Raw genomic sequence first — 16,192 nt, 5'->3', positions numbered from 1 at the left:
ACCATTTTGATCCAGTGATGAAAATAAATGTTTGCTGACCTTGTTTCAAAAACCAAAAACAGCAAGGATTCCTTGATGTTCTTCTGAGTAACAGAAGAAGTTCTGTCACATTTTTCCAAAACATGCAGTTGTAACAAGGAATTGTTAAATAAAATGAGGGATCTCTAGCTATAAATTGTCTCATAAAGTGGAAATGCTGTTTGTATCATTGTTACTTTATTTCTGCAGTCTGCCAGTGAGGCAACAGCGAAAAGAGTAAATATCCTGAGTGACATGCATTTGCGCAGCATTCGAACGAAGATAATGCTTATGTCAAGAAATGAAGAAGCAACAAAGCATCTAGAAGTGAGTTGTCCTCATACTGCCCCCCCCCCCAATTTCAGCCACCCTTCTCAATTCCAACGGGACGCGGGTGGCGCTGTGGGTAAAAGCCTCAGCGCCTAGGGCTTGCCGATAGAAAGGTTGGCGGTTCGAATCCCCGTGGCGGGGTGCGCTCCCGCTGCTCGGTCCCAGCGCCTGGCAGTTCGAAAGCACCCCCGGGTGCAAGTAGATAAATAGGGACCGCTTACTAGCGGGAAGGTAAACGGCGTTCCGTGTGCTGCGCTGGCTCGCCAGATGCAGCTTGTCACGCTGGCCACGTGACCCGGAAGTGTCTTCGGACAGCGCTGGCCCCCGGCCTATAGAGTGAGATGGGCGCACAACCCTAGAGTCTGTCAAGACTGGCCCGTACGGGCAGGGGTACCTTTACCTTTACTCTCAATTCCAGTCTTGATGTAGCTCTTCTCATATTTGAAGTTCTGCTGTAGTAAACAAATTATTTTGCCTCCTCTCTAGTGCACAAAACAGCTTGCAGCAGCATTTCACGAGGAATTTGTTGTCAGAGAAGATTTAATGGGACTTGCAATAGGAACACATGGTAGTAATATACAGCAAGCCAGGAAGGTTCCAGGAGTTACTGCAATTGAGCTTGAGGAAGATACCGGAACTTTCAGGATCTATGGAGAGGTAAAAGGAAACAAGGGGTTTCTTACCTTTGTAGTTGTGTGGCATTCTTTTTCTTTACTTGCCCTAGTGGTCTGAATTTGGCATGAGCCTGCAACTATATCAGCCTGCCTCACTTCAATAGATGCCTCCCTCCGGTGTCCAAGGATCAGTGAGTTTGGTAGAGACCTTTTCCATTGTGGCCCCAAAGGCTGTGGAACTCCCTGCAGTGGATCTGCAGCAGGCTGCCAAACCACAGTAGTTTCGGAAGGCTAACATACCTTTTCCAAGTGTCTTCTTCTTGAATTAAGTTTTATTGGTTAGACTGGGTTGCTGTTGCTGTGGAAAAAGGTTTTAATGAGTTGGCCAAGTATGCTTTTTATTGGATTTTATTGGTATGTATGGGAGGTGTGTTTAGGTTTTTGTTGATAATTTGTAATTTTCTTGTTAGCTTCCTTAAGCAACATGGAACTATTTTAAAATAAAATAAATAAAAATGAGATGAGCACAAGATTCCAAAAATTCCATAGCCTTTGTAAGGACACCATGCATTTGCTAGAAGGGAATGCTCCAAAGCAGCGGTTCCCAATTAGCTAAGTATTGAGGACCCCCTGTTTTTCAAAAGCCAAGCCATGGACCTTTTGAAAAACTTTCTACCCCTGTGTTTGAAAATAACCTGGGTGGGTTTTCTGGACCTCATAGGGTTCAAGGAACTCCCAGTCAGGAACCGCTGCTGTATTGAAGGCTGTTTTTACTTGTGCCTGAATGGAAGTTTATATGATGAAACTCGTAGTCACTGCTTTATTTTCACTTGCACTGAAGCTTTCCTGCAGTATTTTGCATGTATTTATACCCCTTTCTGTGCACTTAAACACTGTCTCTTGTGATTGTAAATTCCTTTAGAAATCATGGTGCTTAAGAGAAAGGAGTAGAGAAGCATGAGGCTACTTGAAGAAAACCAAGAAATATCAAAATTTAAAATAAAAATAGTACAGAAATTTCCCCAAATCTCCACTTGTATTTTAGGTCACTAGACTCCAATCTCACAGTTAATAATATTAATGTGTATATTTCTTTAGCATTTTTAACTTGCAAATGAGATTTTATGTACCCATCTCCTGTCTTATATTTAAATGTTAATTTAACTGTTGGAAGGGGTTTTAATTTTTAATATATTGTGTTTACAAATGGCTTCTGTTTTTTTCCAGAGTGCTGAGGCAGTAAAAAAGGCTAGAAGCTATTTGGAATTTGTGGAGGACTTTATTCAGGTTCCTAGGAGTCTTGTGGGTATGTAATAGTGATAAAACTTTTAACATCCTAAAATACCCTCCCCCTGCCTATTCAGTATGAAAATGTTGATGTCTCCTCACTCTTTAATGACACACCTGAACTACTATTTTGGTGGCTGATACACTGGAGTATATATATAGAGAACAGTGCTGCACTAACAAATGAAGTATTCTGGATTATGGTTAGAGGAGCATGGGAAGGCTATTTCCTTGGAAGAGGAAGCAGGAAATTGAAGGAGATGTTATCCAGGGGAACTGAGTCCAAATAGATTCTCTACCCTCAGTTAATTTCTGTCGGGCTGGAAAGCAAGAGTAGGCAATCCTTCCCCTCAATTGTGCCTCTTCATCCTACTCTTTTTGCTTCAATTATTGCCTTTCATTTTTCTTAATTTCTTCCTCTTTTTGCCAAAGGAGCTAAGAAGCCTCAAGTGACTCAGTTCATTATCTCCTTGCAGAGGCAGTGATCAAGTGCAGCTCCACTCCTCTCTCCTGAGAGAGAAATTTTAAGCAGATGATACCTATTGCTGCTCCACACTATGGTCCCTTCCTGGGCTCATTCATCTGCCTTGGTGTATTGGTCGTGATACCGAGGGAGAATATAAATATTTTCTCCCTTTGTCGCCTCATGACCAAGTTGTCGTTTAGCTGCTGCCTGGGACTCATTCGCTCTTCTTCCCTACCACCTGAGGACAATGCCTACTGATAACTTGAAGCATTGTAGTCTTGCCCCCTGGGGTCAGTGTAAGGTACAACCATTGTTCTGCTAGACATGGAGTAGGCTCTAGTAGAAAGTGACATGGGACTGGAGTGATGCTCCTCTAATCCTGCACATCAGATGTTGAGAGAAAAGGGTTTTTTTTTTCTACATGGTGAAACTTCATTTTGAGTAAGACTGAACATTTGGTCTCACTGTTTCTGATTCCATCTGCCATGGGTTTTGGATCAGTTCATTGTTCATTGACCTTTTAACTTTTCATCTTCCTCCTGTTAAGAATTGTGTGTCCCAAGTAATTGCTGTTCCAGATTACGGGAAGGGAGCTCTCTTCCTTGGGTAACATCAACTTCTGCCTTGTAGTCTTGAGGAAGTGGACTTCCCTTTTTTGGAATGTGCCTCTCATACCCAGAAAAGAGACATGACTTGTTAAGGCAAAATATCCTCTTTTTCTTCCATATTCCTCAATAGTAATCAATAGTCAGATCTGAGTGTTTGCTTGATTATAAACACGTTACAACAATCTTCTGAAAGTCCCTAACAGAGTGAAACATGAAATAACCTCATTGTTAGAAAATGTGTACAGTGGTACCTCTGGATACGAACGGGATCCGTTCCAGAGCCCTGTTCGCATCCTGAAGCGAATGTAACACGTGCGTGTGCGGGTCACGTTTCGCCACTTCCGCACATGTGCATGACATCATTTTGAGCGTCTGCGCATGCGCGAGCGGTGAAACCCAGAAGTAATGTGTTCCGTTACTTCTGGGTCGCCGCGGAGCACAACCTGAAAATGCTTAACCTGAAGCGTATTCATCCCAAGGTATGACTGTATTGTGTTTTTAATGAACCCATTTATAAATAACTTTTATATTAATTATTTTGAGATTGTAAAGGGAATTTTTTTGTTCTCAGCCTTTCAGCTACTTTTATTGATTGCTTCAGAAATACTTGAGAAATCTCAATTTTTATTATTTTTTTATTAAAGGAAAAGTTATTGGCAAAAATGGCAAAGTTATTCAGGAAATTGTGGACAAGTCTGGAGTTGTGCGAGTGAGGATTGAAGGAGACAATGAGAACAAACTGCCCAGAGAAGATGTAAGTTTTAATTCTTATTTGGAATTTGTAATACATCCAAGGGGTGGCAGGGGTGGATAAATTGTAGTGGCAGAATGATAGAAAAGCCACTGCATTAGATTATTCTTTCTGCCTAGTGTCTGATGGACGTGTCACTCACAAATGCTACTACATTGGCAGTAGGAACACAGGAAGCTGCCTACACAGAGTCAGATCATTAATCCATCTAGCGCAATATTGTTTATGATGACTGGCAGTTGGCAGTAGCTTTCCTGGGTTTCAGACAGGGGTCTCTCTGGGACTGTGCATGTAAAGTGGTTTCTCTTCCATGAACTGCAGCCTTTCCCCTTAGGGGTGCCATTTGAAAGCTCAAAATGTTTAGTGGTGCCATTTGTGGGTTTTCCCAACTGCTATCTAACACCTTTTTGGTTATTTCAAGCTAAGGTTGTCTTGGCTTCAGACTTTGGCTCTGAGTATTTAGGTTATAATTCTAACTGCAGTTCAGCTCTCTTCTTTGAAGATGTCTTAATACTAAAAAAGTTGGGTAGTGTGATAATTTGCTGTGTTTATGTGGGGATGCTCCCTACACCTATCCCCTTTATCCACTGAGAGAAGGCCCACAGGTAGACTGAATCCATGGTATAGAAAGTTGTAGAAATTCCCATTAAAAATAAAAACAGGCTGCAACCCAGTGTACGGTTACACTTGTCTAATTGTACACTGGGTTGTAGGCATTATTTGCTTGTGACTCTTTGTGCTTCAACAATATTACATTTTATCTTTGTAGGGAATGGTTCCGTTTGTCTTTGTGGGTACTAAAGAAAGCATTGGGAATGTCCAAGTGCTTCTTGAATACCATATTGCCTATTTGAAGGTAAGCATTCTTTGTGGGAAAGACAGCAGTTTCAGTATCACGGGAATAGTATGACTTGTGAAGATGATCAATATTGGATCTGGAAACACAGAAGATAGCAAACAGCATACCCCAAATGCTCTGAAAGCAGTGTGGATGAAAGTTGTCTCAAAATCACGGTGTTTTTCAGTGCATCATAACATGTTGATTTTCGGTGGGTCTTTCAGTCTACATCTCAAAGCATTACTGCCCTGAGAGCACTGTGCATTGAGTAGTCCTAAGTGAATCTTAGGACTAAAAGAGCTGTTTGCTGCTTTGAATATTGTTACAATAGAAATAGGGGGTGTAAGTGTTAAAAAATACATTTTTTTAAAAAATCAAAACAGTGGACTTGCCTTACATTTAGTGTAACTGTCCATGCAGGAGGTGGAACAGCTGCGGATGGAGAGGCTCCAGATTGATGAGCAGCTACGTCAGATTGGCATGGGGTTCAGACCTTCATCCACCAGAGGTCCCGAAAAGGAAAAGGGTTATACCACAGATGAGAACAACCCTTCCTCTGTACAAGGCTCCAGATCCTATAGTGGAAGAGGTAGGGGACGGAGAGGCCCCAATTACACCTCTGGCTATGGTAAGTTATGCTTAAAGATCAGTTTTGGAAGTCTCTCAGGTTCAGTCCCTGGCATCACCTACCTGACACTCTGGAAAGGCACTGCCAGTCTAGAGTAGACAGTGCAGGAATTTGCTTCAAATAGACACTGATTAGCTACCAAATTTTGATCTGGAAGCTCATATAATTCTTCCCTTACAAGCATTTCAAAGAATAATTTCACACAAGTGTTTAAAGCATGAATAAGATAAATTTCTTTTGTGGTAGAGATGAAAGGTAGAGGGGGTGACCTTTCAGCCTAGGACCTCATCATACTCTCCAGCTCATTTCTCACACGTTTGGTGCTTCAGATCCAGGAGAATCTAGTTTTCACTTCTTAATTTTCTAATTTAGTTAGGTGTGTTCAATAATGAGCAATGTTTGCCTCCTAGGCAGCCCATTGTGAAATTTGACCTGCCTTGTTTCTGTCAGCAACAGTGAATGGTGTTAAATTAGCCTGATAGTCTAATTATTTCAATCAGTAATGGTGGTCTCAGGGTTCTATACTCCCATCTGTGAATTAAATTGGTCTCATGAAAGGTCACATGCATATCACTAAAAGGTGATTGCACACACAACCCCGTTAACTATGTTCAATATTGGTAGACCTTCTTGAACCCGTATGAATGTTTGAGCTTTATGAAACTCAATGAAATCTTAAGAATTTGGGGCCTAAAGTTCTCCTTCACTGGGTTAGATTGACCAGTGGTCTAACCCAATATAAAACAGCTTCCTTTATTCCTCTTGAGTTCCATCATCTGCAGTATGGGAAACCATAATGCTGCTTAACTGGCAGGGCTGTTGTGAGGAATACAACTAGAAAATTATAAAAACGTAGTGGAGGCCAAGCTGTGAATGGTGGACATGCTGTGCTTTGAATTTTATTACCAGTGTTTGATAGCTTTTAAAAGATGTTGACACTTAAAGAAATCCAGAGTTGTCACTTAACTTGGAAATCAAGAGCATCAAAAATAAATAACTGAATGCGAACTTCAGAAATAGTCTTGTCTGTTTGGCAGCATACTTTCATACTTGTTTCTGCAAACATTAACAAAAATGGGTATACAGAAGCCCAACTATAGCTGAAGTGTGTATTGAGGCTTGTTGTCCACCTTGGTCTAAATTGATCAGATCTTTCAAATATATCATTTAGTGTTAGCTACAGCAAAATAATGATCTCCTAACAAACAAATGGGTTGCCTGATAAGGTACTGTATAGCTGTTCCAATGAGTGCGTAATTTTACTGTTACTTTATATGTGGTAATGTGACGCGTAAATTCAGGTTTAGAGTTGTTTTCATGCCAGGCTCCACATACATGTTTCTACGTTGCTTGTGAAAAGAGAGGTGGCAGCAAGTTCAGAATCTTGGACCTCTGTATGCACTGTGGACAAAGTTTTCAGCAGCCAGCCCTTCGTGTTTCTGCTTAGTGGGATACTTGGGAATAATAGGCATGTTTGGAAGTAGAGGCTTCCATTTCTGTTGTTTTTTATGCCACCACTTCAAGGGGTTTGGGGCTCTCTTTTTAAGCCCTTTATAGTTGTCACATATTGACAGCCCAAGTTCTAATGGGAAATCCTGCCCTCCTCCTTGTTTATATGTTTTGATTTGAATTAGTAATATTGCAATTGTCCATTATATAATGGCATCATAGTGTATGTTTCCATAGGAACATCTTTTATCCCTCCGTCCCATGTTGTTTCGTAACTGAGTACTGTGGGCTATTAATAACCCAAGACCATCAGCAGTAGGGTTTTAGACTGACTGAAAGACTTGTTGTTTGTGTTGGCAAGGTGTTCTTTATCTGTAACAGATTGAGATGTATGAATGTTACAAGAGTAAAAGTAGTAGTTTAGGTGTTCAGTTAGCTCTGCATTCTGTGGCAAATAGATAAATTACATGGAAATTGTGTTGAAGCTAAGGTGAAATGGAAGCATCCACAATTACATACATAAGAAGCCCCTTTCAGATCCACTCTGATATGGTTCCCATTAGTGATCATTTATTCTGTTTTGTGTGTATGAATGAAGTTTTTCTACTAATATTCAGTATTAGATTGTGCAGAAATAGGTTTACTTCACATGCTATGCATCCACCTTGGCATCTAGTTTGTGCTGCAGAGTTCAATTTCTCATCTAATCTGTCAAGTTAGTTTTTTGTACTGAGTTCTGTTATGTGTTTCAGACACTGGTGCACTGGCCTTACGTTGTGCATTCTTCTGGGAATGGTACTTTTCTTCTTGTAGAGCAAACGTTTATCCCTGAATGTTGTGCCTCAGAAAATTGCATGTATCTCAGCTTTCCTTGCTAGTGGCATGCTTCTGCTAAAATTCAAAATTGTACTAGAACAGTACTTGATTATCACCTCTCCCTCTCATTTATTGTAAAGGAACAAATTCTGAGCTGTCTAATCCCTCTGAAACAGAATCGGAAAGGAAAGATGAACTGAGTGATTGGTCATTAGCAGGAGATGATGACAGGGAGAGTCGACATCAACGTGACAGCAGAAGGCGTCCACCAGGGGGAAGAGGGCGCAGTGTTTCTGGAGGTCGTGGACGTGGTGGTCCCCGCGGTGGGAAGTCTTCTATAAGTTCTGGTATGTATTTGAGAGGCGTATTTTGTGTGTTGTGATCGCACTGAACTACTTCCCTGTTTCTTGATGATGGTTGATTTTTAATATTTTAAAGTTAAAATATGAGATGAAAACAGCGTCAAATGAAAACGTGCTCTTACTGGTTTTGTCATTTCCTTTAAGTGCTGAAAGACCCAGACAGCAACCCTTACAGTTTACTTGATAACACAGAGTCTGACCAGACTGCAGACACAGACGCAAGTGAATCACACCACAGCACTAACCGGCGTAGGCGATCTCGTAGACGAAGAACTGATGAGGATGCTGTCTTAATGGATGGAATGACAGAATCTGACACAGCATCTGTTAATGAAAATGGCTTAGGTATGTAAATAGCCTTATCAGCTCTGTCTAAAAAATATAATAGTCGCTCTTCATTTTCTTAACTAGCACTTTATTCTACTTGTTTTCTTGTGGTTCAAAACTGTTTCCTCATCTGTTGCAGTATTAAAAGATTTTAGCTCTATATTGGACTGGAATATTTTGGACCAAATATTTGGAAAGGCTGACTTTCATTTGATTGTTGTCTTAGAGATGCCTTCTGATATCTATGTCATATCTAGGGTTTTGCAACCCTATCTCTGCTACCCTGTTACCATATATGCATCCAGTCCAATTTTAGCCTTAGTCCATAGTAATGGAATAGCAGAGCATACATTGAACTCATTCATAAGGCTTCATTCCATGTAGATATCTGCTATCGACTTGGTGGGAAAGTCAGAGGAGCCAGGCCTTAATTTCATATTTGTTTACTTCTCAAGAATTCGAGTCCCCTTTGCCTTCTCTAGGTCTTAAGTAGTTTTATTGCTGAATTTGCTAAATGAACTTTGGGAAGAAGGAAATTGAGGCCAGGAGGAGAGTCCCCGTTTCTTGCTCCTCTAAGGCTGTGATTCAAAACATACTTAAAAATAAGTAGGGCTTCTGTGTATGTGATTTCAGGTCTAGGGTTTATTTTCAGTGTCTAAGAATAGCCATTTACAGTTTAAGCAAATCACACCAAGGAAAAAATCTTTCTCATGAGATGGGGAATTAATTTCTTTAGCCAATGTTTAACTTTCAGTACCAACTTAGTGATAACAGCTTAAACAGAGTTGCAGTTGCTTTTTCAGTCCCCTGATTGTGTAAGTTTTTTGCGCTACTTAGCCATTCTGAATACTTTTTCCTTTGAAAGTGTTGTGTGCTAAATTGCCAGCAGAACAATTTGGTCACCGAGAAAGTTCATAGTAAAACTTTGCAATTGCAGATGATAGAGACAAAAAACCCCAGCGACGCAATCGTAGTCGCAGGCGTCGTTTCAGGGGTCAGGCAGAAGATAGACAGCCAGGTAACTCGAGTGGAGAGGTGAACCACCTCGGGTCACAAGCATGAAGGAATGCTCTGCGTTTGCTGTTTGTGTACCTTCTAAAATATATGTAAAGCTGTCTTTTGTAAATAATGATTGCTTAATACTAATCAAACTGCAGGATGAGAAATGGTCAGTGGGGCATGTTCTAGTTTTTATAATGAAACTAATACTGTTGCCTTTTATTTGGTGTACTTCCACTGTAAAAGTGTGCATAGACTTTACTTAATCTATGTTGAAATTAGAGGACAACAATAAATGAATGTCATAGGTGCAAGGGTATGTATGCCATGTTGCAAGTAACACTGTCAGACAGACTCTCCCTTCGGCCTTCTGGCATCTTTCCTTAATATGCATAAAAGGTAGGTTAGCCAAGTTCTAGTACTGTAGCAAACCAGGATGCATGGAGCCTTCCTGTCCTTTGAATCAAACTTACATCTCTTGCTTTTAAGAACACCAGAAATCACAACTAAATTAAAATAAAAAATTGTTGCATGTTCATGCTTTGATAATTGTGGTTTGACAGATTTTTAAAAAATGCATACTAACACCTTACATATTTTAAAGGTGTAAAATAACTTTCAGTATAATTCTAAGTGTTGCACCTGTAAATTCCTCGTTTGTTGTGCTAAGTATTTTTTTTACCCCCCCCTAAAATGTAGTGTCTGTATTTCACTCAAGTAATTATTGGTGTTGCGTTTGCCATATTATCCCCACACAACAGCTTAAACTAGCTATTGAACAACAGAGGCATACCACACACAATCCATCTGCAGCTTTTGTCAAATGATGGCGTAAATTTGCTTCTGCAGAAGCACAGAATTGGAAAATACCAGAAAGTCATATAGAAGGGCTGTTGCTAAGTGACAGAGCCCATGCTTTCCATATAAAAGGTCCCAGTTTAGTCCCCAGCATAGAATCATAAAATTTTAGTGTTGGAAGGGACCATTCTAGTCCAACCCCCTGCAATGCAGGAATCTCTTTGCCCGACGCTGGCTTCAAACCCACAACCCTGAGATTTAGAGTCTCATGCTCTCCCGACTGAGCCATCCCAGGACCAAGGTAGGGCTTCTCCAGGTAAGGCTGGGAAAGCCTCCTGCAAAAAACCCTGGAGAGCCATCGCCAGTCAGTATTGACAGTACTTAGCTAGAGGAACCAGTGTCTGTTTATAGGCTCACATCACCTTCTAAAAGATGAACTGTTGTGAAAGCATATTGGGTTCCTCTTAAATTTTGGACAAGCTAATGTCTGGTGGTCATTGTCAAATGAAGCATCTTCAGAAACATGGCTATGTCTGCACTGTCAGGTTTTTCCTGCTACACGTTGTGCATGTAGATGTGTGATCCAGACTGCTGCATTGAACTGCACTGTGCTCTTTTCCCTCTCCAGCATAATGGTTGTACATTGCAATCTAAAGGAACACATATTCCCCTTATGTGAATAATTTTAAGGAGAAGCAGATTGCTTACATGCAGCTCTGCAGCACTGTTAATGAAGACCACATTAATCCCCTTGGCAATAACAGGAAACTCGAACCTGTTCCGAAGCTATAATTGGGGTGCACAGCTGTTCTGTTTTGTGGTTTTATTTTATGATTTTAATGCAATTTGTATTTTAATTGTGATACTTTTATAACTCTTCATTGGGGCATTTGGTGAAGAGCAGGCTATAAGTGCAAATAAATAAATGGCCCTTAATGCTCAGTCCCGAAGAATTTCATCCTGGGCTGACACCCAGGCCATGTTGGCCAGATTGCCTGGCCCCGTATATCACCTTCCTCTCAACCTGGTCTAAAACCACTTTGTATTTTTCAAGCTTATTATCAAAATAATTTTCCTTCGGTCTCTTTGAAGAATGTAATTCAGAAAGCTGTAAGCACTACCCTAGCAAACCAATCATTTTCTAGTAATAATGCAGCCTATAAACAAAATCCTGTCCTGCTTAAGACATGAATAGGGAAACCCTTTGGAAACAAATAGGTTTATTGACTTGATTAGGATTAGTTCTGAGTAAGAAGCTATGGGGAGGCTTTAGATTGCCCCAGACAATTAGTAACTTGACAAATAATTCCGTTTGTAGTTGAGAATACTTCAGAGACTGTCAGTACACAGTACTAAATGATAAAACATTCAAAACATATGTAGACAGTTGGGGTTTAGAATCTCCCTCCCTCCCCACACCCAGCAACCATTCCTGAAAGCTTAGGAGTTTTGAGAAATGTATTGTGATATAAAAAACCTTATAAGGCATCTGCATAAATGGGCCCTGTTGGTTTGCAGCCAATGGTGGCTGCTCAGTTCTTAAACATCAAGTAATTTAAGCAAAAATAATTTTTCTCTCTCTCCTCACAGTAACAGTTGCTGATTATATATCGAGAGCAGAATCTCAGAGTAGACAAAGAAACCTCCCAAGGGAAACACTGGCCAAAACCAAGAAAGAAATGGTAAGAAAAATTACAGGAAACAAATGATAGAGTTAATGGAAATACGTGGTCTCCTCCCGTGTGTGTATAGAATAATTTAATCATTGACACCACAACATCAGAGGAGAGTGACTACAAATGCTGTTAAATGTAGTTGCCCATCACGCTGGTGCTGATACACACTAGGGAAACACAGTCTGGTACCATCATAGGTCCTTACATTGACCTACATAGCAATTTTATAGGATCCTGTATCTAAATCCTTCCCATTAGTCCTGACTGCCAAACCTTTGTTAGTCTTTTGTCTCAAGTGAGCTGGTGTGGGGAAGGTGACGGCATGTTAATATTTTACATAATAGGACAATTAAGGCGGGAGTACTTGGCTACATATCAGCCCTGCTGGGTCACACCAAAGGCCCATGGGATCACAGCCTTCTGTTCTCACAGCAGCTAACCAGGTGAGAAAGCCCATAAGCTGGACATGAGCCTAATAAATGTAAATGTGTTCAGTGAAGAAGGCTTATCCTGTTCATCTATTATCCACCTATGAAAAATAATGGTGGTTTATGTCCCCGTTTCCTCAGAGACAATTCATGTATGGAATTCATTGTCACAAAATGGCTTACGCAGCAAATGTTTTAAACTGGATTTTAAAATAAACGATTTAATTATTTGAATAGGTAACGGAATTGACAAACAGAATGCTGTAGGTAAGACTATAGAGGTACCAGAAATCAAATGTATTAATTTTTATTTAAAACTTGCTTTTCTAGTAACATCTGAATTTGAGAGGAGGGAAAATAGTAGCTTACGTTATGAATGATTCGTGCGTAGTCTTGTCACTAATTTTTTTAAATTTTATTTTCAGACAAAAGATGTGATTGAAGAAGTTGGCCTTTCTGAAAAGGCCATAAATGGCCCTGCAGTTATTTCTGAGACTGAGCCTTCCAATTTGCAGCATAGTCCTGAAGAAAGGCCTAGTACTGTACAAGAAGATGGGAATAAACAGGACGAAGCTGTGCTGAATGGTGTTTCATAAACAGAGTTCCTAGTTTACAGTTCTTTTACATTTACATTTTACAATAGTGCTTGTATAAGCTTGCCAAAGATAGAATATGGATCGCGAGTCTTGACACCGCACTTTCAGTTCCTCCATTTTGGAAAACAGAACGGGGAGGGATCCTGAAGAAATCCAATGTTGAACATACTTTGACACCTACTGTGTTATAAATATCATCAGATGTGCCTTGAGAATAGTATATGTAACATTTAAATAAAAACAAATTGCTGGCTATAGGAAATGTTATTTTGTTTTCAAAATATGGCAGAGATGTGGGGGGATCCCTAACGTAACCTTCTTTATGAAAGCATTAGCTGCTTTTGTTACATTTTTAATAATATGCAACCACTTCTTCACCTGAGGAAAACTAGAAAAAAAAATGCAGTCTAAAATATTTTGCACTGAATTGTAATTTCTCCATTAGTTTAGTCTGGAAACTGGTCTGTTTTAATACATTGTTTTTTAAATGCTGTATGTAGTGGGGAAAATACTGCAGACCACTGGAATACATTTATTAAATTCTCAATCTGCAGGGATATTGGGCGACATTGGCAGTGACTGTTCTACATTGAGGCTTTGTTTGATTTATTTATTAAACTGTACAGTATTTAAAAATCAAACATAGCTTTAGTTAAAACACTTAAGCTGAATTAGTCATGTCCATTAAGACATAACCAGAACTACTGAAAAGATCAATTTCCAGAAAGTTTATTCTGTATAAACTACATACGTTAGTCCTTAGAGTATTTTTATTTTTGTTTTGGTTGTTTGATGTGCAATATGTTTTTGTATGCTGGTAGAAAAATAAATAAACTTTGATCTTCCACTGGTTGATCCTTAAGTACTTGCCAAGGTCATGAATTTATTACAGCAATCTATTAAAGATTTAGAGTGAACTCTTTGTGACAAGGCTACTTACCACCTGTATGAGCTAAATGAGACAGGATGGCAGGAAATCAGTGACTAGGTTTACCTTGGTTTCTTAAAAGTTTCAATGCAGCTAGGGATCATCTTCCTGATCTAAATTGCCCCCTACTGCATTTTACCCCAAAGAGAGCGGCAAACAGCTGCAGTCAGGGGTAATTGCAATTAGGAAGGAAAGATTAAACCTTTTTTCCAGTGCCTCAAAACCGATCATTTTTTCTTTAAAAATGTATTAAACCACTACCCAGGAGACCCACATGCCAATCCTCTGCCATGTTGTCTAGTTTGATCCAAAATACAAAATAATCATTGCAAAAAATAGCTTTTCACATGCACTAGAGGTGCATAACAAACCACTTATTTTGTGCACATTAAGACAATTATCCCAACTAAAAAGTCTAGTATGGTAATAAGCTACATGAATTGGGTAACTGATTTAAATGTTACCCTACCCATGCAGATAACTGTCCTTTACCTCTCGTTCCTTTACTCTTGAGTAGAAATGTTTTTATTGATACCTTGGAGTGAGTGAACCTGGAATCGGCATGCTTTATTGAGTATGTACACCAGGCATGTCCAAAGTCTGCTTCTGGGGCCCAATCCAGCCCACCGGACCTGTGGCAGTTCAACAACATCAATCCCAAAAAAAGCTACCGATTTTGGTTGGTGCTTTGGTCAGCCCTCACAGTCTTTTACTTCATCAAATCTGGCCCTCTGAAAAAAGTTTGGAGACCACTGACGTACACCATACCTGCAAAATACATTTTCTCCCTCAGAAGTATCCTGGGCACCACTATTGAGGGTTGCTGGGAATTGTAACTGGGACCTAAATTAGTGCCCAGAATTCTTTGAGGGAAAAATGTGCTTGCTTTGGAGACATGTAGCAGCCACGGGACGCGGGTGGCGCTGTGGGTAAAAGCCTCAGCGCCTAGGGCTTGCCGATCGAAAGGTCGGCGGTTCGAATCCCCGCGGCGGGGTGCGCTCCCGCTGCTCAGTCCCAGCGCCTGCCAACCTAGCAGTTCGAAAGCACCTTCGGGTGCAAGTAGATAAATAGGGACCGCTTACTAGCGGGAAGGTAAACGGCGTTTCCGTGTGCGGCTCTGGCTCGCCAGATGCAGCTTGTCACACTGGCCACGTGACCCGGAAGTGTCTCCAGACAGCGCTGGCCCCCGGCCTCTTGAGTGAGATGGGCGCACAACCCCAGAGTCTGTCAAGACTGGCCTGTACGGGCAGGGGTACCTTTACCTTTACCTAGCAGCCACGTACCACTGCCTTTCATGTTTTGTTTCCTTCAACTGACAAGGCTTGTGCTATAAATATTGCTATGAGTTAGTGGGGGAACAAAGAACCTCTAGATCCCTGGGTGTCCCATTTCTCTAGATTCTTGGGTGCTGGGGTTTAATCAGAGCCTTGATAATTAAGGTAAGCTGACATGATGAGCTTGTTTTTCTGCGAGGCAGAGGGAGATGATGGCCCTGCCATTAACCCATTGCAAAAGCCGCCTAAAAGACAAAAGACTAGGTAACTGAGGGGGAGGTTGCCAGGGCAATGTGAACATAATGTCACACAGAAAAAAAGTCCTTTTACACAGGTTTTTTGTCGAAGGTGATCTGGGAATGAGGAAGAGGAAATTAGGCAGGACTCCATGCAGAGAGGGCTGCAGTGGGGGGGGGGGGGGCATGAATGGCTATGGCTTTGGACCAAAACTTGCTGAAGCTATTACAGGAGCAATGTACATAATGCTCTGTATGCCCCTACTGAAGGCTTCAAGTGTAAATGTGTGTGAATAAACCATATTTCTAAGACACTGCAGCTTCCGCTATGCCTTGATTCTCCAACAAAAACCACCCTGGGTGAATGCCTGGAACCCCTGGAGTCTTCTTACTGCTTGGCAGAGAAGGGTGGTGGCATGTAACATACTGCAATCATGTTAAAACCTTGCCCTGTGAAAGCAAAGGTCTTTTAGGGCCAGCCCAGTACCTACTGTTAACAGCACAACAGCAGGGGAACTTTGGCTGTAAGCAAAAGCTGTAAGCAAGACTGGATTTTCCGGTGTTACTACTCATGAGTTTGAACCTAGTAGCATAGGCTAAAATCTAGGAACCACACCACAATGAGCCAGAATAAGGTTCTTTGTATTGAACTACATGGTCACTTTTTTTTAAAAAAAAAATGGAATTTGTAAACCTAGAATGTGGATACAGGCATGGTACTCTCTAGAGAAAAAGTTTGTCGCTAATAGCGGAATAGGTAAGT

The 16,192-nt window shown here is 40.7% G+C and overlaps 1 protein-coding gene across 4 annotated transcripts in view; it reads left to right on the top strand.

Moving 5' to 3' along the window:
- The window catches only part of FXR1 (FMR1 autosomal homolog 1), a 33,199-nt gene extending 19,346 nt beyond the window's left edge, over positions 1 to 13,853 (top strand). For 2 of the 4 annotated variants that reach the window (XM_028731639.2, XM_028731638.2), the window contains 11 exons: positions 229 to 345; positions 835 to 1,005; positions 2,190 to 2,268; positions 3,968 to 4,077; positions 4,844 to 4,930; positions 5,333 to 5,540; positions 7,946 to 8,152; positions 8,312 to 8,512; positions 9,432 to 9,512; positions 11,882 to 11,973; positions 12,821 to 13,853. In XM_028731639.2, coding sequence (XP_028587472.1) covers positions 229 to 345; positions 835 to 1,005; positions 2,190 to 2,268; positions 3,968 to 4,077; positions 4,844 to 4,930; positions 5,333 to 5,540; positions 7,946 to 8,152; positions 8,312 to 8,512; positions 9,432 to 9,512; positions 11,882 to 11,973; positions 12,821 to 12,991 — 1,524 coding nt within the window. In that variant the 3' untranslated portion in view covers positions 12,992 to 13,853. The remainder of the gene's footprint in view (positions 1 to 228; positions 346 to 834; positions 1,006 to 2,189; positions 2,269 to 3,967; positions 4,078 to 4,843; positions 4,931 to 5,332; positions 5,541 to 7,945; positions 8,153 to 8,311; positions 8,513 to 9,431; positions 9,513 to 11,881; positions 11,974 to 12,820) is intronic. The other 2 variants (XM_028731640.2, XM_028731642.2) reach the window with 2 other exon arrangements.
- The last annotated feature ends 2,339 nt before the right edge of the window (positions 13,854 to 16,192 follow it).

Source organism: Podarcis muralis, chromosome 6, assembly GCF_964188315.1.
Source record: "Podarcis muralis chromosome 6, rPodMur119.hap1.1, whole genome shotgun sequence".
NCBI classification, from domain to species: Eukaryota; Metazoa; Chordata; class Lepidosauria; order Squamata; family Lacertidae; genus Podarcis; species Podarcis muralis.
This window is presented reverse-complemented; position numbering and strand designations above follow the sequence as displayed.